The sequence below is a fragment of the Tympanuchus pallidicinctus genome, unplaced genomic scaffold (genome assembly GCF_026119805.1).
Source record: "Tympanuchus pallidicinctus isolate F22 unplaced genomic scaffold, pur_lepc_1.0 scaffold5, whole genome shotgun sequence".
Taxonomy (NCBI): domain Eukaryota; kingdom Metazoa; phylum Chordata; class Aves; order Galliformes; family Phasianidae; genus Tympanuchus; species Tympanuchus pallidicinctus.
In genome coordinates, this window is record NW_026294769.1 from 14,484,466 (window position 1) to 14,509,584 (window position 25,119).

At 40.6% G+C, this 25,119-nt stretch overlaps 2 protein-coding genes and 1 long non-coding RNA gene across 7 annotated transcripts; 1 reads left to right on the forward strand and 2 right to left on the reverse strand.

Annotated features, from left to right (window-relative positions):
* Nucleotides 1–648: 648 nt before the first annotated feature.
* Nucleotides 649–15,771, reverse strand: SDHA (succinate dehydrogenase complex flavoprotein subunit A). Its single transcript, XM_052704573.1, has 15 exons — nt 15,631–15,771; nt 11,749–11,835; nt 11,364–11,525; nt 10,704–10,847; nt 10,409–10,573; nt 9,107–9,255; nt 7,835–7,959; nt 6,479–6,647; nt 5,782–5,977; nt 4,895–5,066; nt 3,423–3,541; nt 2,970–3,081; nt 1,792–1,922; nt 1,349–1,462; nt 649–998 (listed from the first exon to the last, which is right to left on the reverse strand). Exons 1-15 carry the CDS (start codon nt 15,697–15,699, stop codon nt 912–914), a joined length of 2,001 nt encoding a protein of 666 aa, XP_052560533.1. The 5' UTR covers nt 15,700–15,771; the 3' UTR covers nt 649–911.
* On the forward strand, nt 15,591–18,834 carry CCDC127 (coiled-coil domain containing 127). 5 transcript variants are annotated; one of them, XM_052704600.1, is made up of 3 exons: nt 15,591–15,613; nt 16,278–16,407; nt 17,666–18,834. In XM_052704600.1, exons 2-3 carry the CDS (start codon nt 16,287–16,289, stop codon nt 18,337–18,339), a joined length of 795 nt encoding a protein of 264 aa, XP_052560560.1. In that variant the 5' UTR covers nt 15,591–15,613; nt 16,278–16,286; the 3' UTR covers nt 18,340–18,834. The 5 variants fall into 5 exon arrangements, with proteins under 5 accessions (XP_052560560.1, XP_052560558.1, XP_052560555.1 ...); XM_052704598.1 differs by lacking the exon at nt 15,591–15,613 and adding an exon at nt 15,777–15,900; XM_052704595.1 differs by lacking the exon at nt 15,591–15,613 and adding an exon at nt 15,811–15,930.
* A 1,246-nt stretch (nt 18,835–20,080) lies between these two features.
* LOC128091448 (uncharacterized) lies at nt 20,081–23,907 on the reverse strand. Its single transcript, XR_008211414.1, has 2 exons — nt 23,814–23,907; nt 20,081–22,697 (listed from the first exon to the last, which is right to left on the reverse strand). It is a non-coding gene; the product is annotated as an uncharacterized LOC128091448 (long non-coding RNA).
* Nucleotides 23,908–25,119: the final 1,212 nt, after the last annotated feature.

The window sequence follows — 25,119 nt, forward strand, 5'->3', positions numbered from 1 at the left end:
AGCCGAATGGCTGAGGAGCTCCGGTCGGAAAACGATGCTTCCTTCCAATTTGAAGGCAGCACCGGGTGGCTAGCCGCCGGCTACGCAGCGGCCAGGTCCGGATATAATTCCTTTCTTCTTCCTACTCAAGCAAGTACAGCAGTGCTCCACGCTTTGGTGGAGGCAGTGGTTCCTCTGACAGAAAAGAGAGGACTGAGCCACAAGCTTTAGAAGTTTGAGAGACCATAGAATCACAAAGGTTGAAAAAGACCTCCACAATCACCTAATTCAACAACCAACCTATTCCCTTCAACCATATCCCTCTCAGTTCCATCTCTGCACATCCTTCCAGGGCCTGGCCCAGTCTTTCTGAGAAAGCCAACTTAAAATAGTGAGTACTAGTATTAATTTCTACTTACACTTCCAGCTGGGTATCTTGCTTCCTTCTGCAAAACAGAAATATGACAATTTCTACAAGTTTATAACTTTTGGTTTATTTCTGACATTAATTACTTCAGCACCATATTATTTTCCCATTAGCTGAAGTCAGCAATTTTAGACAGTAGCCTAAACTCAAAATACATTTCTTGTTTTTAAAATTCACAAATAACTGCCTTTATTTTGCATGTATAATTACATACATACCAGCATATTCAAAATAAATACAAATACTGGGACAAAACTTCTGATGACTTTTATTTAGACACATTTTGTGTTTTCCCTTTGAGTTGTGGAAGATGAGTGAAACAACACAAGCTGTTCTGCATTCCACTTTCATAGTTACGGAGTAAGCCAAAGAACAGAAGTTAGCAAAACCTTGAAGCAACATTTTTCCATTCACTGATAATTAAAAGCAGTATTTTGATTTGCTTCTGCTATGCATATGTACATCAGCCCTCTCTGGGAGAGGACTGCAAGTTGAATCTAAGTTACTAGTATGAGCGAATAGCAGGTGGAACAGTTGAACAGTCTTCTTCGTTCAAAGTTCTGTCAATTACAGGTCTGTATTTCAAGGTAACCTAAAATAAAAAAGAATAGGGGGGGAAAAAAAATAAAAATCAAGGTAAAGGAATCTCATATGTAACAAAGACAGGCTAGTTAACAGGAATGACCAAATAACATGTGCAACAATGACTTATGTTAAACCATTTCCCCATTATTCATTTAATTCCACGGAACACAAACATATGGTAACCCTCAATAAACATTTAAGTTCTACCCATTTACCAACCAACTGAATCTATTAAAACCAAAAGCTTGATCAGAAATGGTATAGGAAAACTATATAACTAAAAAAGAATGCTATCAACAGCTGACCAACAGAACTGCTTCCTGCTGACAAGGAGACTCTCAACCAGACTCAGCATACCTTCCCCGACTTGACATCCACAGATGAAAGGGTGTGCTTCCTCCAATGCTCTTCAAATGGCCTCTTCTGTTGGCCATGGAGTGGCTTAGAATAGTCAAACTCATCAACCCGTAGCTAAGGAGGAAATGTTAAAACAGACAAGAAATGGGCATCTGCAAATCACTTTAGAATCACATTATTGGTTGCAACTGTAATGCACCTCCTAACAGCCAGCAAGCTTTATTTTAATACTGCCTGTGCCAAAACTCAAAGTCCTTGTTAAGCTTCGGTATTAAAATCACGTTCCTTACATAGAATTATTCTGTCTACAACCCTGTTCGTACATTCACGACTTTATTATTACTGTAGTCCTGTTCCAGATCTCCCTAAACATTTCAGTGCACGCATTGGAACATCAAGGATAGCAAATGCAATCTTACATCCAGGCCACATAAAATACATACCTTATAGTCTTCTCTGGCATGAGCACCTCGGGATTCTTTGCGAGCCTCAGCACCATAAATGGTCTGTAGAGCACAAAGCATCAGGTTTTGCAGTTCGAGGGTCTCCACCAAATCAGTGTTCCACACAATACCTAGTAAAATTTGAAACACTGTGGAAGGTGTTCTACAAAACATTTTTTTTCTTAATTCTCATCTAGTATTGAGACACACAGTCAAACTAGTCCATGCTCTACAGAGTGCAATCGCAGTACTCCAATACTGAATTACTCAGTATTTCCAGGAAGGCTCTACACTGATGCCTACAACTTTAGAAAAAAAATCTAGAACTATTACAAAAAACATCCAGGTGCACTACAAGTGCATGTGCACTTCTGAGACCAAGTTATAATACCGATTCTCACCTGCTTTATGTACAACTTACAATTCAGTTCCCACACCTCATTTCAGTTGACAGGATGAGGCCAGAGGGTTATTTAAGTTTTTCTTTTTTTTAAGTGGTTGTCTAAAAGACCCAGACAACCCAGGGGCTCCCCCTCAGACTGAAAAAAGAAGCCAGCTTGCTAGATATACATGGTTCCCCTTGAGCACCTCCAATGCAGACCCCACGTTCTTTACATGAATATACTTCATTTTATTTCCTATGTTATATCACAACACTTCTTTTCTTGATGCTTGGTGAGAGTTGTCCAGGACAGACTGTTCTAATTTCAGTGTTTGAATACATGTCTAAAAAAGGACATAGCAGCTGGAAAGAAATACTCAGCTTGAGGAGAAAAAACCTATACCACCAGTTGCACTTAATTAATCAAATCTTAAGAAATACTAAAAGACATGACAGTATCTGTGTGAGAGTTATTTGCTCAGATGAAGAAATAAAATTGAGCATTCAATCTAAAAATAAAGCGTCTCGACACCTTTCTGCAACTCACTGGCCTTTTCAAAACGCATTTATGGAGTTCCCCTTAGTATTTGAACAAATTCACATCTCGTTCCTTGCAGTAGTTCGCAATTAGAGAGTGCCTAATAAGATCAATTACTTTGCTGATTTCCATGCTTAGCAATTAGCAGTCTAAAGAGTCAAAATAATAGAGTCAATTTTAAACAAAAGAAAACAGAAGGTCTGTGGAAGGAAAGCAAACAAAGCCACCTTTCTCAGTAACTCTTTGCTAGCAAATTACCTCTGTCAAATGTCTTTAGATGAGCCAGATCACGATAAATTTGGCTAAGTATTTCACAGCCTTCTTGTAGTACAGGGCCAGTACGAAATACAGCGGCATGGCTTTGCATTGTCTGCAAGACAATAAAAAAAAAATAATCAATTTCATATACGTAAATAATATTCCACATAATTTAATTCTAGCAGAGCTTGATACAGAGCTTTTCTGGCTTCAGGCACGTTTGCAGCCTGAAGAAAACATTTCTCTGTTTACCACAAACAGAAGAAAATCCTCTCTATTATACAGTGGGATAACAGAATATTCACAAAGGAAAGAAACAGCTAAGGAAACAGAGATACAGCTTTATTGTACACCTACATCTTCTCATAACTCCTTTTTATTTCTGCAAGGCAAATAAAAAAAAAAAGTGGTCACTTAGCAATTTTTTTCTGCCTTACAGTTGACCAAGCTTACCTTCTGCATGTTAAGTCTCACTTCTGAAGTTCTTATGGTTCCATCAGCAAACCTTAATTTGTCGAGATTAGCAACTGATTCTTCACCAGCATTTGGTTTAATGGAGGGGACTGGTTCTCCTGTTAAGAAAATTTCAGTGAGTTTAGTAGGTGAATGTTTCTGGCAGATTCATAAAGTCATAATGACTGTAACTCAGATCTGTTTTCTTTGTCTGAGACATTAGTTGACTGCAATTTTCCCAAATCTATAGTTTTCATAGCACTTTAAAAAACAGTTCCTAGTGGAATATTTTATTTTTATTTTCCTGTGATAGTTGGTATGGAAATTCCAGGTCAGGCTAAGTTCTGCTGCTAACTCCTTAAAAACTGCACTTGGTGCAAATTCTCCTGAACTGTGCAATAATTTTCACTGGATGTAGCTCATTATTTCCCTCCTATACTTACCTTGTCTCCTCATCCCCAGACCTCCCATCTTCTCTTGGTCCCTGTTTACAACCAGGCCTTAACCAATAAACTTGGCAGCTACATGAGATTTCTGCATCTCCTCTCCAACACTAGAAAACATCTGATTGCTGGTTGACAAACATCATTAAACTAAACAAACAAGCAATATCTGACTAACACACTTCATCTGTGCAGTTCTGCATTCAGACTAGTTTCCCACAATTTCAAACTCAGAGGAGCCACAGGACTAATCCAAATAAAACATTTGTACAAACCAGAACCAATAAGCACTGCTAGGCCCAAGGGGATTACATCACAGACCACTCCATACATGCTGGGGGCAAGGGGAGGAAGGTGGAGGTTTGCTGCTATTTTTTTTTAATCAGTCTCACTCTGCATGGTCAAACTATGAAAAAACAGCTAAAAACTACTGGAATTCAGCCACTCTTGCAATGTAACTGCCTCTTAGAATGTTTCACTGTTTTTTGGTTTCGCTTTGTTTTGTTTTTAACTTCAAGTTTAGTAGCTACTGCTGAACCAAATCATTTAAGAAGTTACATACAGCAGTAATAACACATATGTAGAGGAAAAGCATAATATAAGTTTGACTATTTTTTTTCCTATCACTTGCATGTGCAGTCCACCTCATATACCAACAAGGTGGCAGCAAATCCCACTAAATGAAAGAAGTGGGAAAGCAAAGGACACTTACGCAGAATATGCAGTGCAGAACGTAGAGAAATCTTCATGTTCAACATCATACTATACCGAAGTGCAAAATTTCAACTGTTTTTGCCAGTAGCACTGAGAGTACCAGTTTAAAGTGGATAAGCTCACAAAGCAAGCCTTAATGACAAGCAGTAGCACACTTCAGAGTCCGCATATAAGTAGTATGAATACCGATTCTTCCATTTTCTAACAAATAATAGTCTTGGTCTTGCCTTCTGAATTTGAAGTAAGTAGCAACTCATAAAGCAAGTAGCAAATCATAAACACCTCCATAATGGTAAGACAAACACTAACACTTACCAGGCTTGCAGGTCTCTGCAATAGTAAGGGCACAAGCACGACCAAAGACCACCAGATCCAAAAGGGAGTTTGCTCCAAGTCGATTAGCACCGTGGACAGATGCAGACGCTGCTTCCCCACAAGCATATAAGCCAGGTACCACCTTATCCTCTCCATTCACATGGGTGATTACCTACCATTGCAGACAGCCAATTAACACTTATTTCTCAAACAGCTGAAGAATGCGAGCACCCTCATTTTTCAAGTGCCATGTGCAAATAAGGACGAAACACCATCTAAAGTTTTCCCCAAAGCTAGATCTATTAACACCTTAGTTTAATAACACTACGTAAATACAGATAGCACTAAAATCTATACTTTATTCAACAGTACTTAACATAACCATATACTACTTCACAATTCTGCAGAATGTTAGAAAATGGGAAGATACAAATCTGACCTGTACACATTACCAAGGGAAAAGCTGTATTTAGAAAGCAGGATGCAGTGTACTAGAAAAAAATAAATGCAACAGCTGACACTATCAAGTTGATATCTAAATAGTCTGAGTTGAAGGAATCTGTGATTACAGGAGGTAAAGAGAATTAATATGCATCAACTTAATTGTAACAGAGTCCTAGTTCGATCCCTCAACTGCATCTTATCCTCAAGTTGAAAGTCAGAATTCCTGACAGATACACAGTGACTGTTAACTTTATTTTACAAGTTTCCCAGATCTTCATCTCCAGATGAACTGGAACATGATTTACAAAATCAAGCTTCACTGTGTGTTTTAAACGCTCTAACATTAAATTAATATTATTCAGCACTCTTACATTTACATTTGGATAATAATTTCCTAAAACCAGATGAAAATTCAGCCACTAAAAATGATCTGTATTACTTACCTGTCCCTTGTAATTAGTAGGAATACCTCCCATATTATAATGCACAGTAGGCAGAACAGGAATAGGCTCTTTGGTGACATCAACTCCTGCAAATATCATAGCTGTTTCTGAAATCCCTGGGAGACGAGTTGCCAGCTGCTGGGGTGGTAAATGGTGCAACTGCAAATACACATGATCTTTTTCAGGACCACAACCCCTATAAAATAAAAATTTCAGCATTGAACATAACAGAAATTCTGCAAAAGCTAGTAATTTTTCTAAGCTAACTTGTTTCATTTCTGATATACAGCCTTTGCAAAAAAAAAAAAAAAAAAAAACAAAAAAAAGATTTTAAAATTCATCTCTAACAACACAAAAAAAATATCTAGCATATTTTAAAGCCATCGGCCTTGGCAGAAGTGTATTTTTCAATATCCAGTTTTTTTCTCACAACGATTCACAGCACTTAAGACTTTAACCAATTGCATCTCCACAGACAGATGTGATAATTGAACAACTGTCCCTAGACACAAAGAATTAGATCATAAAATCCTTAACATCTTACGTTCTCCTTCCTAAGGCACATTAGGAAAGAATAAGTAGAATTTTTTGTGCCAAATGCAGTATTCAGGTATTTAACAAAGAAACCTACTGCACTGCATATAACCTAGTATGATGAAGCATTCATTCTGAAGCTTTATTAGAATATTTAACTAACCTTCCTTCTCGTATCTCTATGGTCATAGAGCGAGACACAACATCCCTGGAAGCCAGATCTTTAGCTACAGGTGCATATCTCTCCATAAACCTTTCACCTTGACTGTTAATTAGAATACCTCCCTCTCCACGACATCCTTCTGTTATGAGGCAGCCAGCCCCATAGATACCTGCAAAGAAAGAAAATAGCCATGGAATAAAAGATTTGAGAATTTCCTAACCAAGACAACAAGATTGCAGGAGCAAGGTAATGCAAACAAGTCACACGGCTAGATTTTTTTCTACCTTAGTATTACCTGCTAATAACTGTCACCTGTGGCCAATAAGAAACAAGTAAAGTTATTCCTATCAAGCATTCTTACTGGACAGTGAGCAAGTTCATTTGGAAGAGGTATCTAAAGTATTGCAACCAGAAGAGATCTGCACCTGTCAATATGTAAGGAGAATTCTCGGAGATTTTGTAGACCTTCATCAATTACTTTGTTCAAGATTTCCAAAACTGATCATCTCAAGTTCTGCTTACTGATCTTTCTTGCCTCTTCTCCTGTGCTAAGACAGCACAGGAAGGCTTCAAACTGTGTCAAATGTAAAAGCTTACTCAGTAAGACCCTCCTTATCAGAAATAAGAGTCTTCAGCACTGGTCATCATAGAAAAATAAAAATGCTGACATTCCATGCACCTGATAATTATATTAAAAGCTACAGAATTACAAATAATAAAGCTTCTCTGACTACAAAAGCCTCAGTTACATCAAATGAACACTGACATAATCCTTGACAGGATTAACTAATAACATTGTAGACGTAAACAATACAAAAAAAAAAAATCACCACTTGCCAAAAATTAAAACTCAGCATTTATTTAGCAACAAGCAAAAAATAATAGATCTTTATTTCTTAGTCTGTGACCACTGCTGCCTCCCGTTTAGGTACTGCTTCGAAACCCCAGTCAGAAATACACATCTTTACTTCAACTACCCCATTTTCACAGCATATTCTTACGTGAAACTCCTTAGGCATATGAATCTACCCCACTGTTCCTTTATTTATTATTAAACTTCTTATTTTGAGCACAAGAAGCAGCACATATTTCAGAGGTAAAGGGGTTTCAACTTGAAAAAGCAGCACATTAATATTTAACACTGGTATTACATCAGCTGTGCCCTCTCACATGGGAATAGTTTTACTCTCAGATTTACGTTTTACAACAGCTGCAGACAAATCTGAACATTCCCCTACGAGCAATTAACAAAGTGCAAACTAACTTCAGCACACTTTAAAACCACCAAAAAAAAAAAAATCATCATACTAAGAAAGATACCTGTATTACTTTATAGTCTGCAATTATATTCCGTACCTGTAGGGTGAAACTGTACAAACTCCAAGTCCTGGCAAGGAAGGCCAGCTCGTGTAACCATAGCAGTGCCATCACCTGTACTAGTGTGAGCAGATGTACAGCTGAAGTAAGCACGGCCATACCCCCTGTAGAACACAAACAGTTAACAAAATTACCCCCCAAAAATATCCAATCTTTATTCTATTCTTTAACTATACTGTCTGCAAAGTGATAGAACTAGAAAAGAGCAATAAGCAAAATACCTAAGGGATAATCACCTAAGTGTAGTATCAGAATACTTAGCTTTTCCTAAGGTTCAACTAGAACAAAAGAAAACTGATGTAGTCCTGTTATAGTCAGCCTCATCTGAAAAATGGCTAGTGACAAAGTTACTTGAGAAAGATTAGTCTCCATTTAAACTATTACTAGCAGTTTTAGCAAAATGACCCTGATTTGACACGCTTAGATCTGAAAAGTTGCTTCCCTGAAATTCACTAACAGTAAATTCTCATGCATACAGCAAAGATATTGGCTTCCAACGTTTCTGAGCACTGCCAATACTCCCCAGTTTCAGGATAAAATCTCACAAGAAATATTAAACTACTTATTGTAAGTAGCTCAAATTACTTAGTATTAAAGCCACTGTTATTTTAATTAAGCCAAATTTCAACCAGCAAGCTCATTTTTCTATGCAAGATGTTTATAAACCTATCTATCATACTGAAACAGATAAGAAACAATAAGCAGCACAGCTCTGATCCAAATAGTGCTCCAGTACACATACACAAATTCCTGCAACCAGTGATGTAAAGTTACACTTATCTTCTGACAGTTTCATCCCACAGTGATCAGACATCTTAATAAAACATTCTCAAGAACCTTGAAAAAGCTGTTTACTACTAGAAACTCAGAATCTTATAGAGATATACATACTTTGGCAACATCACAATGTCTCTCCTTTCTAAAGCACATTTTCTAGAAATTTAAGATCATCTGGACCATACATAATGCTCTTACATGTTTCAATTTTATGTCATTATTCTAGAATTTACAGTTAGGCTTCTTATTAAATTTATACCTCATTACAAACGTAATAATGCTTTTTCCCCCGAGGAAGTGATGGAGTTCACAGTAATGCTGATTTTGATTGAAGGGGAAAAACATAACTGCTTTTTTTTTTTTTCCCCCTTCAAGTCAGTATGTCATCTCCATAGTGTGGAGTCAGACACACGTACAAGACATGCAGCCCTCTAAATAGCAGCACTCTCAAGATTACCACAAACGTTACATTACCCAGTGGCAATGACAGTGTTCTTTGCTCTAAAACGATGTATAGTGCCATCTTCTATGCAAAGAGCAATAACACCACGACATTCTCCATTTTCCATCAGCAGGTCCAAGGCAAAATATTCAACAAAGTAACTGGTATCATATCTTAGAGACTGGAGAAAAAGAATAAAAAAAAGGAATTTTAACAACAACCCCACACACCTAAGTAGCCTCTTCTCAAAACTATAAAACTGCAAACAGACTGTATCACAATGGAAAAAACAACCTTCCACCGACCATCAGAGAAGTCAGTTTCCTTTAGAAATCTCCATAAAAATCTACTAACAAGTCTAATCTAGCTCAAATGCATATAGTTAACAAACCACTCAGTTCTAAGAATTCATAGCTAGTCAGCAGGATGAATTTTCACTGTTTGGCAGCATTTCAGTCAGCTGCAGTGCTTGTTGCTTGTACAAGCACGTATTATGAGATCTCTCAGAAGAGCAGAATACACCTCCAGAAGCCATTAACAGCCAGCAGGCACCACCAAGCTAAAGACATTTTTTCATGCCCTCAAGGATCAGAACTGCTGAGCGTTTTTACTGCAGCAGCATGTGTAACCTGAAGGACAGGAATTAGCTAACCACTAAGTAAATAATAATTAGTTACTAGTATGAACTTCAGGTTTCAAGTACTTTAATACCAGTTAAGAAGAATGACGTTATTTCACAGTTGCAGTTTGTAGAATCAACTACAAGTCCACTCATTTATTTCCATAGAGAAAACTCTGGAAGACCATGTTGCCCTTTATGCATTTATGCTTAATTTCTCCCTGCTCCGTTTTATAAGGGAAAAAAATGCTGCCTGGTATCCTTTATCAGAGTTCCCCCATGCCACTGCATCAGCTTTTTTGGAGGAAAAAAGAGATTTTGAGGAAGGCTCAGATAAACTCTGTCTGGATCTAGTGAACAGATAGAGAAGCAGTAAAAAACAAAGAACTACTTCAGACCACAAAACTAACAGCTACTTAACATCCACTGTCTCCTCAACAGACATCCATTACAAATACAATCTTTCAATATATTCTAATTTCTGTGTCCTCCTGACAAAAAAAGCAAGCATCACGTAGCCTATACCCTTCCATGGTGCCTTGCCATGAAAGGAAGAATACAAGAAAGGAAGTTTTCCCAGATTCCTCACTGATAGGCATGCAAATTTCTTTGTGTACATCCAATGCCAGAAAATACCATTCAAAAAAAGGAATTAAAATACCACCAAAACTTACAAAAAAACAAACAACTCAAGTTTTACTTCATAGCTCCTTACCCTGCCATACAGAGTATGCAAGAGTGAGTGTCCTGTCCTGTCTGCAACACAACAGCATCTGTGAGCCTGTCCTCCTTTTCCAAATTGCAAACTCTGTCCTCCAAATGCACGCTGGTAGATTTTTCCTTCCTCTGTTCTACTGAATGGCATCCCATAGTTTTCCAGCTGTTAAATCAAATACAGGAATCAGTTGTGCATAATGAGCAGCAAGTTACTTCACTGTGTTTCTAGAGAGAAGACCACTCTGAGCACTAGTCTGTTGTAAATAGTTACCATCAATGCCAGCAAAGCTCACCTCTATCACTGCAGCTGGGGCTTGCTCAGTCATATAGTGTATGGCATCCTGGTCACCCAGCCAGTCAGATCCTTTCACTGTATCATAGAAATGCCACCTCCAGTTGTCATCTTCCATGTTTCCCAAAGCCGCATTGATCCCTCCCTGAAAGTAAAAACACATTTTCCTGGAATTAAATCTGTGAAGTACAGCTTTATTAGATTTCCCTGGTTTCCATTAGAATTTGATGTCATTTATATGTATTTATGTACTCTACATACAAGTAAGTACAGATTTAAAGAGGCTGTGAAAAAAATGCATGCAAGTTATCATTTTTGCAATGGCTCTTTATCGTAGAAAGGCCTGGGTTGAAAAGAACTTCAAAGATCATTTAGTTTCAACCTCCCTCCCATGGGCAGGGTTGCCCACCACTAGACCAGGCAGCCCAGAGCCACATTTATTTTGCTCTGTTTAGAGGAACAAAACAAACTGCAAAGCTACATGGAAGGCAACAAAAAAGAGAACTAAACAGAAGCTACATGTATAAATTTAATTGAAATTATTTTGGAGAGAGATATAATATTCACAGAGGCCACAGTGATATGCAATGCTCCTGTGCATATCCCTATCACCTTTCTTACAGTAGGTATCTCTAAGCATATGTTCCACCTCATTTCTCACCTGCGCAGCAACAGTATGAGACCTGGTGGGAAACAGCTTTGTAACACACGCTGTATTAAACCCAGCCTCAGACAAACCAAATGCAGCCCGCAGGCCTGCTCCTCCTGCACCCACAACAACTGCATCAAACTCATGGTCCACAACTGGATATTGCGTAGAAATCTGGAAAAAAATAAGAGTGTGTTTGTTATCACAAGTATTTCCAGCTAATTTGAAGTTATTCATACATATGCAATGTATTTCAGCAACTCAATCTCACTATGCACTTGAGCACGCCACCAACACAAGCACTGGACGCAACACAGCAAGCTGTTTTCTTCTGTATCTCTGATACATTAGGTGTTAACTACTCTGTTACTTGAGACAGAGAGAAGTATGAACATACCGAATCAGAAACTTTGGCAGAAGCACTTCTCTTTCCATCGACTGTGAAGTGAAAGTTGCGTGCAAGAGTCTGGCATGCTGCTGGCCACTGCAGAAAAAAAAAAAATCAAGACAACTATTATGAAACAAATCTTTTCATGAGGAAGAATTTCAGCATACCCAACTATTCAGTGTTACAGTAACCATTTATTCAACACTGATTTAAGAATCACAGAACCATCGTTGAACAGTTTGGGTTGGAAGGGACCTTGAAACCCACACAGGTCCAAGTCCACGGCCCTTGCCACCCACAAGATCGGGCTGTGCACTGTATCAATGTATTTCAGAATAAATGCAGTGAAGTTTGGGCTCTCTTACACTCAGTTATGAAAGCATTCAAAGTTTTGAACGGATGAAAGACCAACCTGCAAATAAAAGGATGTAACTATCAGATCGCTAACCAGTCTCTCAGACCTACCTGTGGCTGCAGTGATAAAAGTGTATTTGCAGTCAACATGGTATATTATTACAATTTTCTCTTATGTAAGCAAAGATGAAGACAGCTTTATGACAATCACACAAATTACTGTAAAATACTTCTCAACAAACAACACTGAGAATTTGAATTATTTCAGGTGCTTAAAAGTAATGAGTTTAAATAAACAGTGGTGGGAAAGGCTGTTCCTGATTATCGTTGCTTCAAAAGCCAAGTCTGTTCTTCTTGTTTTCATTCTCTACAATCAGTGACTGATTTGGAACAATTTGTTCATACCTGAATGAAGCACAGAGGCACTTACCCCTTTCTGTAATGTTATTCCCTCTTTCCTACCACATTCAAAACCAACAAAACAAAAACAACAACCAAACCTAATACCTCAATCCACCCAGTATCCACTTTTGCTTTAGTAAGTTAAAGAAATCAGAGTTTTTAGTGCTCACAGTATAGGTCACCAATTTATTAGCATCGACTATTCCTACCCTACATTGTTAAAAAAATGTATCTAACTGAGCACATATGTTTGATTAGAACAGCAACACAGTAATAACAGTGATTGGTAACACAATATCAGCACTTCTCTATTTGAGGCATCACCCTGGAGCATTTTTAACTGACTTTTCTTTTCCCAGCAATTGTTACAGCCATGGCCTAATCACCTAGCAGTTGCAAACCCTAAGAAGCAGGTCCTGCTTCTCCATCACTTCCCAGTGACCACTTTCTAAGTAAAGTACATTAGCCTTTAGTTGACCCAGCTTCATCATCTCTTTTTCTGTTCCTTCAAATGATCTTGTGCAACGGTGAATCTGATGCGTCATCAAACTTGCTGACACATTTCTGTTTTTTGTTTTTGTTTTTTTTTATAGCCAAGGGAATTAGGTTCTTACCTAATTAAACAAGATTAGTATTAACAGCTATTACTAATTAATTCCATTTGCACTTCTTAAAGAAGTGACTCTTCCGCTTCTACCTTGCTCTGTTACCACACTCTGGGACAATTCCATACCCACCTGACTTTCCATATTAAGTCATCTTCATTAACACTGCAGATACAGAAACAGATTATGTGATTGACTGGCAACCAAATGAAACTGAAGTAGCAGAAGTTATTTATCTGCAGAACAGTTCACCCACCAATGTCACACCAAGTTAAAACTGGATGCCCTCACCATACAGAAAGTACTTCAAAGGCCTAAGATCAACCAAAGTAAGACAAGCAGAAGTAATTGCCATGATGGGCTGCATGCTTTAAACGTGGCAGCCATGCATGTTATAGCATGCCCTATTACTATTGCTCATCTCCAAAATGTTGTTCTGACAACAGCACAGCTCCAATTACTACAATAACTGATTTCTTTTACGTGAAGAATACTCAAAAGAAAAAAAAAAAAAAAATATATATATATATATATATATATATATATAGGCACTGGAATCAGCTGCCCTGGGAGCTGGTTGAGTCCCCATCCTCAGAGGTGTTCAAGAAATACACAGATGAGGTCTTAAGGAATGTTATTTAGTGGGCAATATTGGTGGTAGGTGGATGGTTGGACAAGATAATCTTAAGAGGTCTTTTTCAACTTTAATAATTCTATGGTTCTGTTTGTTGTACAAAGCAATTCAAAAGAAGATCTTTGCTGCATATAAAGATAGCACACAAGAAGTAGATTTGCACATACTTACAGTGGCTTAAAGAAACCATAAGTAACAGGGAAGAAAAAAAAGAGCTATGAACAGTCATTATGCCCTGAAGCATAAAAAGATATTGACCCATATTTTCTCCCTCAAAAATGGGAGTCATTTCTGAAGGCTTTCAGCCATGCCTTAAAAATAATTTCTTTTTCAAAAAAATCTGTTTTCTGAAGTGGCAATACCACACTTCCATAGTCCTGGGGCTGTTAACTTTGGGAATATGATTTTCCATCTGGAAACACATTAAAAAAAGCAAAAAGAAAAACCACACATGTCTAGTGGACTCCTTCTCACATCTTAGCTTCTGTTAAAACAAAAGCTTTCAGAACTGCTATCCCTATTCACACACGCTTTTTTGTTAAAACTACACAGATGCTGCTATTAAGCTTTTCTCAAAGTGAAGAACTCCAGAAAAAAAAAAAAAGTACCAAATTTAAAGAACATATTGGTCATACTAACCCTGAGCTGTTTATGCTACCAGGTACACTGTGAGCCTTAGGAAAAAAATAAATAAATAAAAATAAAATCAAAGGTCCAATGAGAGCTATTTCACTGGCGTTCAGAATGTAAATATACTCTTTAAGCCTCTTTCTCCAATTAGAAGTCTCACTCCTGCACATGTCATTAAGGTTAGAAAAGACCACTCAGCTCATCTAGTCTGACTGCCAACCCATCCCCACCATGCCCACTAACCATGTCCCCCAGTGCTACATCCACATATTTCCTGAATATCTCCAATGACAGTGACTCCACCACCTCCCTGGCCTGTGACACTGCCTCACCACTCTGAGAAAAAACTTCAAATACCCAAATTGAACCTCTCCTGGTACAACTTGAGGCCATTATCCCTCATCTGACTGTTGCTACCTGAGAGAAGAAGCCAATTGCCACCTTACAAGATGGGGTCAACTATAGGTGCGCTGTGAGCTTTCCTTCCTTGTGCCTCTTTTATCATCACAAGGTCCCCACAGAAACAAGAACAAACAGAAAGCTCCCATTTCGCAAGATAAAAAACAAGCTGTTGGATCTTCATGATCTTCACAGGTCCCTTCTAACCGTTCTATTCTCAGCCTTCACTGATGATCCTTACAGATGAGCTGAAGTAAAGCTGTCAGATGTTTGAGACACACTCCCTGCACAGCCAAGCTCCAGTAACATGGACTCTGTCCAGCTTTCCACGAAGACCTCATAGGAGTGCGCAGCAAGGTTTCTACCCAGAGGCCAGGGCAGAAGGCACTTAGATCAGCCGGCTTGCTGCAGGGAACAGACCTTCGCAGCACACCCTTCAACCGCAGCCGCGCCCGCAGGCTCCCAGCCAGAAGCAGCAACGGGGCCGCGCCGAGCAGCCCCCGAGGGCGCAGGGCCTCGCTCCAAAATAAAAAACTGCAGACAGAGCCCCCAGCCCGGGGAGAGCCCGCGGCCCCGGCTCTCGGCCTCATCCCGCGCCCCGGAGCCGGTTCCCCCGCCAAGGTCACCGTGGGGACGCGGCACAGGGGACGCCCCGCGCGCGGCGGCACGGAGCCGGGCGCGCTGCTCCGGCAGCGGCAGCACACGCAGCGCCCCGTGCCCGCAATGCCCGGCCCCCGCCCGGGGGGATCTTTGCGCCAGCCCCGAGGCCGGAGGCTTCCCGCTCAGCCGGGCCGCCTGCGGGAAAAGGAAAGAAAGAGAAGGAAGATCGGACTCAGTCGAGCCCGGCAGGGTGAGGACGCCACTTACCGCCCGCGCCGCCGGCCGCAGCCAGCACTTAGCCAGGCTGCGCGACGCCCCCACCACCGCCGCCGCCATTTCGCGCAGCGCCGGAGGAGCCCGCAGCGCGCATGCGCAAGGCCGCGGCTACCGGCGCCGTTGCTCGGGAGGCCCCGGCGGGACAGACCAAGCGGCGGACCGGGGTGTGCCTGGGCGGCCTTACCTTCAGACCGTCCCCTCACATCAACACCCCCCGTTTCTCTACACTAATGGGCCGGCCCGGCAGGGGCGGGACGGGCAGTAAGTGACACCGGTGGCGGCCCCGGGCCGGTACGTGGTGACCCTGTGAGGCTCCGGCTCCGCGGTCGTCTGCCTGGTCGTGCCCGCCGGCAGCGCGGAGGCCTCAGGGGTGCTGGCGGTGTGCGCTGTTCCCGCAGCCGGCCGGGGCAGGGCCAGGCGGGGACAAAGGTGGCTGGTGAGGCCTGAGGGGCCGGCAGCGCCGTTCCCCGTGTGTGGGACGGCGTGCCTGAGGATTTCGTTCCTCTGGAAGCGGTCTGGTGTGACTCAGGGTGCGGGGCGGAAATAACTGGCCGCGAATCACCGCTGGCGGTGGCCGTGGGAGCTGTCGGTGTCCCTGGGCGTAGCGCTAACGTGGTGTTTCTCTCCTGTTCTCCCAGGGCGTCTTCATGAATAACTTAAATGATCCTCCCAACTGGAACATCCTGCCGCATCACAGAGAGCCCAGGGATGAAGGCAGCAGGTGGAATTATGCCTTGCTGGTCCCCATGCTGGGTTTGGCTGCCTTCCGTAAGTAGCGCAAATCTGCCCTGCTGGGCGTTGTTGCTTTTGGGCGTCTGACCGCAGTGAAAGCTCTGAACGGGAGCAAATCTCAGCAACAAAGCAGTGCCCCAGCTGGGGACTTCTGCTCTGTTCGCTGTCCCCGGAACCTGCCCGTTTTTGGGAATGTCACTGTAACAGCGCTTATAACGTTGGGGCATTGGCCGTTTTTGACACATGGAGTTCAATCACTTTTAATAAACTTCAGAAAGATCTCGCATAACTAGTATGTTAGAGAGCCCCAGCGTAACAACCCCAGAGAGGTCGTGATGTATATCTGCTTACTGGACCTGAAAATTTCTCAGTGCAGCTTATGCATGAAAAACTTCCATCCTGTTTACCAATAATTCCTTTTTCCTTCATAAGTAAGTATATGTACTTGGAAAAAAAAAAGTCTAATGGGTATGTTCAAACAAAACATGATCCCTGAAAGAGACCTCCTGTGAAATGTGGACCTGCAGAAATACATTTTGTGGGATGTGTGAACAGAAGTGAACATCATGGAACCATATAATAAATAAATAAATAGTGAGGGACCTCAGAGATCAGTTAGTTCTAACCACCCTGACATAGGCAGAGTTGACAACCACTGAATTGTGCACTAGATCAGGTTGCCCAGGGTCCCATCCAACCTGGCCTTGAACTCCTGCAGGGATGGGACATCCACAGCTACCTGGGGCAGCCTGTTCCTTACTTCACCACCCTCTCTGTAAAAAATACCCCCTTGACATCTAATCTGAATCTCCCCTCTTTTAGTTTTAAACCCATTCCCTCCTGTCCTATCAGTATCTACCCATGCAAAAACTTGATTGCCCTTATGCTTGTAAACTCCATTTACATATTGGAAGACTACTGTCACATTTCTCTTGAGCCTTCATCAAGCTGAACAAGCCCCGCTCCCTCAGCCTGTCTTCATAGTAGAGGTGCTCCAGCCCTCTGATCATTTATGTGGCCTCTTCTGGACCTGCTCCAGTAGCTTCACATCTTTCCTGAGCTGGGAGCCCCAGATTTGAAAGCAGTATTACACGTGGGCCCTCACAAGGGCAAAGCAGAGCGGAACAATCACTTCCATCACCCTGCTGGCCACTCCTCAGTGTTGCCAAATGGAGTGGGAGGGGGGAGGAAGGAATGTTTTCACCATTGAAACCTAAAGAGGTTTCTTTAGGGGCAAAATTAATTATCCGTACCCATCAGTGCTGATCATTGTAGTCTCATTTATGTGTTTTAGGCTGGATCTGGACCAGAGAATGTCAGAAAGAAATAGAAAGAGAAAAAAGAGAATATTATAAAAAGCAGTCATCTTTACAAAAAGACCTGGAAGCCAAATACCGGGATATAATCACAGAAAATCGTCGTGCAGTTGCACATTTGGAGCTGGAGCTTGAAAAGGAACGCAACAGGACCCTGAGTTACCGTGAAGCCCTCGTGTCCCAGAGTCGCAAACTGGTGGAAGAAAGAAGGACCCTAGAGCAGGAGCAAGAGAAGTTAGAGAGAGAAAAAGAAGTTCTTTTGCACTCGGGAGCAGCAGGAACCTTGTACCAAAGCTGTCTGGCAAAGGAAGAGGAGTGGCAGAAGAGAGCCAACACTTTACTAAAAGAATTTGAAGATGGGCTTAAAGAAAGACAGGAAATCTACTGCAGTTTTGTAGTCCCTAAAAGCCAGAGACTAGAAATAGAGAAAAATCTGCTAGTTAAAGCAGCAACTGATCCAGTTGCTATGGCTTTACATATGGAAAGTGGCTTAAAAGATATTTTCAAACATGATAACTATTGTGGCAATCTGATGAACAAAAGCAGAAGTCAGAACGGAAGGCTGATGTGGCTGTATTTGAGATACTGGGAACTAGCTATTGAATTACAGAAGTTCAAAAGGGTAGAAAATGTAATGTTAGGAAAACGTTAGGGGAAATAATGGTGATTTATACAATCTACTATGAAGATGAGGGACAACCACAGCTATAGTCTGAAGCTGATAAGTTCTCTTTCTGCATTGCAGTTTCTGCTCTTCGTTGCGTTTGTATCTGCATGGGACTTGCAGTGTTGTTTAACAACAGATGCTCCAGTGAGCTGTGCATGCTCTAAAACTGTGTTTGTGTATCTCTGTATTACACTGCAGTCTGCAGTACAAGCTTCAGTAGGTCTCAGAAGCAGCAAAAGAATTTGATTTAGAGTAATTTACCCAGGTCATAGTCCATCAACAAAGAAGTGGAATTTTTCTTCCTTAAGTAGATGATAATGTCATGCTCCTTATTCCTGATGTTCTGCACAGTGTCTCAACACTATCTTTCACTTTTCAGCAGAATTTGGAAGAAACCATAATTGAGTAAGGTGCCTGTCACATAATGTGTGTGCATATATACATACATTTATAACAATATGTATGTATGTTTGTGTACATGTATATAAGAAAGGAATAGTATAATTACGTTTCATATTAACCAGTCTTGCATTGTCTTCCAGACTTAAAATACAAACAGGACTTTATGAACATCCAAAAGATGGTAATTAGAATAACATGTAAAGAAATGATTAAAATCACATTGGAGTTGGGGAGACATGCTTGAACATTAAATAGTATGTAGACTTGCAGTTATATTCTCACCGTACATTATTCACGTTAAGAATACTTGTTTTTTTTCTTTTCCTCAAAGTTTTAGTTGTAACTCAGCATTGTGTCTCCATTATAGACATTGCTCTCCTGCTGCCTCTGCATCCCAGTGCACTTGGTACATTTTTAGCTTTCAGGAGCCATGATAGTCATTGCACCTGGCTGTACTTCTTGTACAAGAGTCCCAGTTAGGAGCCTAAATGCAGCTGGGCACTGGTAGCCACCCATTCCCTTCCTGACTGTCTCTGTGCTCCCAGACCTGAAGCACACTGTTCCACAGCTCTTAAATTTGGAGCTTAACCCTTCATGTCCACATGGCTGTGAAAGCCTACAGATGTACAAACTTTGTAAAGATTTAAAAAGAAGGCATTTTACTTTTATTATCACAATACACAGATCTGGATTAAAAAATAAAACATTACATTTCCATGCTTGAAATCTCTTAAAGCTTTGTTCTTTAGCCAATGGAGAAAACAGGAACCACTTTCATTTTCAAAAGTGCCAGGTATGTTGTAGTGTACCTCTTTTTCTTGCTCCTTTCTAATCCAGCCTGAGAGCCCAAATAGGAAGTGTTTACCTTTTTGTTTATAATGCCTATTTTCTTTGTTACTTGCCTTCAATTAGTGTTATTAAGTTGTTGGTTCTTTAGCATTTCTTTATTAACTGCCAAACGTTTGCTCTAGGCAATTAGCTGTCACATAGCCCAAAACCAATCCAGTTCAGTGAATGCCCATCCAAGTTTAATAGAGACCTCCAGCAGATGCAGTTTTCTCTTACTACTGCCTCTCGGTTGCATTTTAGTCAGGAACAAATGACAGAAGATAAATCTTCTGAAGTAACAACCTAATTAAAAAAAAAGTATACAACCTAATTGAGTTTCTCAGCAACAATCATAGAATCACAGAATCACAATAACATGGAACAAAATTCTTAAACACGTTTGTTTCTCAAGTACTCTATTTTCCATCTGTCTTTTTGCTCACCTTTGTGGTGTTACTCATTTTGTTGTACTAATTTGTTAGCTTCTTATGGGCTGTTCTTTTTTATTTTTAAATAAAGTTTAAATGATTAATCATGGGGAAAAAAGACATACAATCACAGTCACTAGAAAGGCCAGAGGTTATCTGGATGCCAAGCTTATGCAGGTTGTACCATGAAAATGTGAGTTAGTACTTTTGTGTAGCTGTTGTAGCTGACCACATGTGAATGCCCTAAGTGCCCAGTAGAACAGATCTGATTGAACAACTTACCTTGTGTATAATTCCTTCAGGATGTGTAAAGTGTGACCACACAACAGTCATGTTTCATGTGTACATCCAAGCAGTTACAGCAACACATCTAGCAAACAGTAGACAGTGAATTGATGCCAATACATTCAAGCCTCATATCTTGACTTTGTACATCTTCACTAGTTTTAAATATTAAAAGTTGAGATGCTATGCTTTTTCAGTTTTTTTTTCCATAGTTCATGTCCTTGACATCAACTCAAAATTAAAAAATGAAATCGAGAGGGTAAAATACTTTTTTTTCAGTATAAATGAATGAGTGGAAACTTCATGTGTTTGATCTTCAACCATGTGATGTTGGATATTCACTCTCCTTTATAAGTTATCAACTATTTCTACAACTAAGTGTGGAACTGTTGTTTGTGGATACTTTGCAGATCAGTGTATTAAGAGTGTATTAAGATCAAGGAGTTTATTTCAGGAACGTTTTTCCGTGTGTGTAACTAGTTTAGAAGCATCAGTCCTCATGTTTCTTAGTTTGTTGTGGTTTTTTTTTTTTTTTTTTTTTAAACATTCCCCTGTTGTAAACTGTTATTTTGAGAGATCTGTTGTGAACTGTCGCCCAGCAACTATTGTTCCGGATTAGCTATTTGTTTGAAAATGCCCATATACATATATGTAGAATGAAAGAAGAATTTATTTTCAAATATTTAATGAAGGCTGTTTTTTTATTTTTATTTTATGAAAATACCATTCATGTTAAACAAGCAAACAAGGATAAACAAATAAAATAAATCCTTACACCTTTCTTCACTGTTTTATTACTTGGGTGAGGTAGGTGGGAAGAGAGGAATTTGCTATTTTATGTCAACTTTCTAACACTTCACAATCTTAAGGTTGTGTAAATGCAGAAAGCTTTCTGCAGGTGTGCAGAAAGCATTTCTTTTTCTAAAGGAAAAGCATCATTAAATACACAAGAGCACCAGTATTAACTGAAGTGATTACAGATATCACCACACTGTGAAAATGAACAGATGCTGTCTAGATGTTTAGATATATTGCCTAACACCTGGTGTGAAGGATCTAGTGCACTACTAGGGATTTCCTTGAGCAGTTCATGGGGAAAGATCAAGGAGTTGAGCAAACCATGCATCATTCTAAATTGTCAGTAGAAATTGTTCCAGCCTATGAAAGACATAGGACTGCCTTTTGTTCATAGTTGTGTTTAATATGTAAGATGTGATGCCTATGTAGTTTAAGATAACATAACTGATGTGCAGACACCGTAGCATGACATAGGTCCACATGCCAATTGTATTGCAAGTATTCATCAGAACAGGTCTGGGGAGTCTTAGTCCATCTAGCTGAAGACACCATTGCAACATCAGTGTCCACACAGCAAGCCTGGTCTAGAAATCAATTTCCCCCATGAGCATTACTTTGCAAAGAAAAGCATTACTTAGAAGTACCCCAGAAGTGCTAGCTACTGTAATGGATAGTAATGGGAGCTGTCAATCACCTGAAAGTAAATGCTGCCTCTGAAAACTGAACCTGAGGAAGAGACTGAGGAGTGCAGAGAGACCATGAGATGCACTGTGGTTGCAACTCACACCCTGAACAGCTCGTGCTCTGGGCTGATTCCACCAGAACTGGCCAACTGCTGCAAAACCTCTCCTTTTCCCCATCTTACAAGCACTCCTGCAGGTTTGTCTTTCCTAGACGCCTGACTTCTGAACAGGATTTACACAGCACAAACAAAATCCTCAGCTAAAGCAGTTGGTGCTTCATGTTATTAAGTGCTGACCCCCTCACGTGGCTAATCACACTTCTTGTCAGCAGCCTGAGCTGCAACCTCCTGTTTTTATAAACTCCCACTTTGTGGACAGATCTTTCTGCTCCAGGTGCACTTGGAGCATGATAATAAGAAAGATAAGAAGCAATGTGGTTTTTGTTGACCAAGACAGAATGAATTTTTCTACACCAAACCAGGTTTTATCACAGACCTTTGTGTAAAGATGCCGTGCAGGGCTGCAGTCCAGCAGCATCCTAGTATCTCATTGCATACCACAGCACCGGCACCACTAAAGTTTCCTGAATGGGCTGCCTGTGGAAATCATCATTAACATAATTAACACAATTAACATAACACCCTACCTCTGTTATGTTCCCAACAGCCTGAAACGCAGTTTCAGTGAGCAATCTGTTGTTTCTCCTCTGTGGTTATACAAAATTACTTCTCTTCCATCCAGAAAAGTTCACATATGCATTAGAAGAGATTTAGTCTCCAAAATATATTGAATTTCTCCAAAACCTTCAAGGTATCCCTGCGTGAACTGCTGTAGTACTGATGATGGCAGTGTGTGTGAGCACACACACAGGAATTCAGCCCTGACACCTGAGGAGCTGTGCCTTTTGTCTGCTTACCACCTAGAGTTGGAGAACAACAGAGCATAAAACTTAGACCAAGTTAAAGATCTACAGAATATCTCTTGGTGCGGCAAACTCTATAACTACCTGCTGTTGAATATTACCCCTAAAACTAAGCAACTGAAACATTTTGCCTGTGTATCTTGTGTTCTGATGGGATTGTTACAGTCCCTTATGCTCAGGATTTTGAGTACCCTCAACTTGGGGATCAGCGCTCCTTCTATGTACATCTGGTTTTTGGATTTTGCCCACTGTTAGCTCACAAAAGTATTCCTTATTTTCTCTGAACATTTTTTACAGAAGGTCCAGACTTTGACAGGGACAGACTGTCAGAGCATTTTGTTTAACTTCCAAATGTTCTTCATCACTTGTATCTTCCCCATCTCACTCTTTCAAATAACAATCCTATGCCCAAGGCATCCTGCAGTACAGTTACCTCTCTCTTTATATTTCTGTCTTTTCCTGTTTGAGGCTCACCACACAACCTCTGCTTTGCACAATCTTCCACTTCATTACCCTCAATATCTGAGTCAGGTTTTATTTTTGCCCCAGGTGATGGCAGCAGAAAGAGAAGGAGGAGCAGATGCTGAGCCACCATGCCTTGGCTCTCGTTTTGGATGCTTGCCGCCACAGGAATATCTAGATGTGGAAAGAAGCACTTCATAGATGATGTTCCTCCATCTTGAAGGTATCTGTGCAGGAGGAGTAAGTAGTGTTGTTTTGAAGGGAAGATGGTGAACATGCACAAGCATGTTCAAAGGAGGTGAGACAGTATCAGTAGGGCCTTGCAAGAAATTGTACTGCTGGCAGTCTCTTTCCTAAGACCTGCCAAGGATGTCTTCTAGAAATTTCCCATCTGTTCATGAATTGGGGCATTTTGAAAGAGAGAAGGAAAACATATTGCTAACAGTGGATACCTACAGGATAGCTCTGGAGCTCCAGAGCTCTGAAAATAATACCGTGATTTACCACTGGAAGAATGGAAGAAGAACAGAAAGAAGTATTAAGTGAGGAGCTGTATAATCAAACAACATTAGGATGTTATAATCACAAAACAAACAAGAAAGTGAGGCAAAGTAGACTATGATAACAAAAGAGAATAAATAGAAAGCTTACCCCTACCTTGGGCTCATCACAAAACACCAGCAGAGGCAATCTCCAGAAGAGACCCTTCCCCCCGTAGCCAGCTCTTAAATAGGTCTAGGAGCACAGGAGAATTGCCTTCACCTGAGCTCCTCTGGCTGACTCATGGCTCGCAGGTGATCAATCAGAGGTTCAGACTGTGACTCAGCAGTTCCCATACAGGAATCTACCATATTCTTGATTGTCTCTAAAATACAATCTTCACAGTAATGCAACTTCAATCTGTAACATGTAACCCATCAGCAGTCTATGACTCTTCACCTCTTCACAGGCATGCACAGATCTGCATATTCTTTCCATGACACATACAGATTGATGTGACCAACAGTTAAATGACCAAAACTACACAAAAAGTAATGTGTATATGCATATGTTGCTTTGGGAAGTACAAGCTGACTGAAAAGAGTTTAATTAATACTGGTGGATAATGCTATAGAATCATGAAGTGATTTCGGGTTGGAGATTAGGAAGAATTTCTTCTAGGAAAAGTGGTCAGGCCCTGGAACAGGCTGCCCAGCAAGGTGGTGGAGTCACCTTCCCTGGAGGTGCTTAAGGAAAGGGTGGACGTAGCACGGATGGACATGGTTAATGGGTAATATTGCTGGTACATGGATGGTTGGACAAGATGGTCTTAGAGGTCTTTTCCAACCTTAATGATTCCAGGATTTTATGATTCATACCAGTATTTGCTACAGTAATAAGAAAGGCCAGAAAATGAAATGCATTCTGATAGTATTGAATATTGTAAAGCAAAATTAGAGAGCAAACCTGATGCGTATGATTTTTAGCTGCAATGCTCTGTAATCATCACTCTCAAAATATTTGAAGAGTTGCAGACATCCTGTATCATATCAAGGACAATGGAATCACAAAGAAATAAACATTCTGTATTTCATTCCTGAAACTATGTCTGAATGCAAACCTCTTACACTGCTCTCTGTTTCTCTCAGTGGCTTTGAAATAAAGGAATATTTGATTTTTAAAGAGCACACTTGCTTTCTTTTCCTGGTTATCCTTGTCGTCCACTCACTGCACCCATCCAGAAGGTACCCTGGCTGGAGCCAGCAGTTTCTTCAGTTGATGGATTCAATTCATTCACAGAAGTGATGACAGTGTCCTCCCAGTGGGGATGGTTTTCTGCAGGATTAGTGAGTTGCGCTGTCCCAGGAGTGCCAACACCAAGTGAGACCTGAGCAAGGTCAGAAGCAGGAGAAGCTGGCAGGTGGTCAACCTGGGAGGAGTATCAGGATGTATCTGCATCTCAGAATGAAGGAGGCCA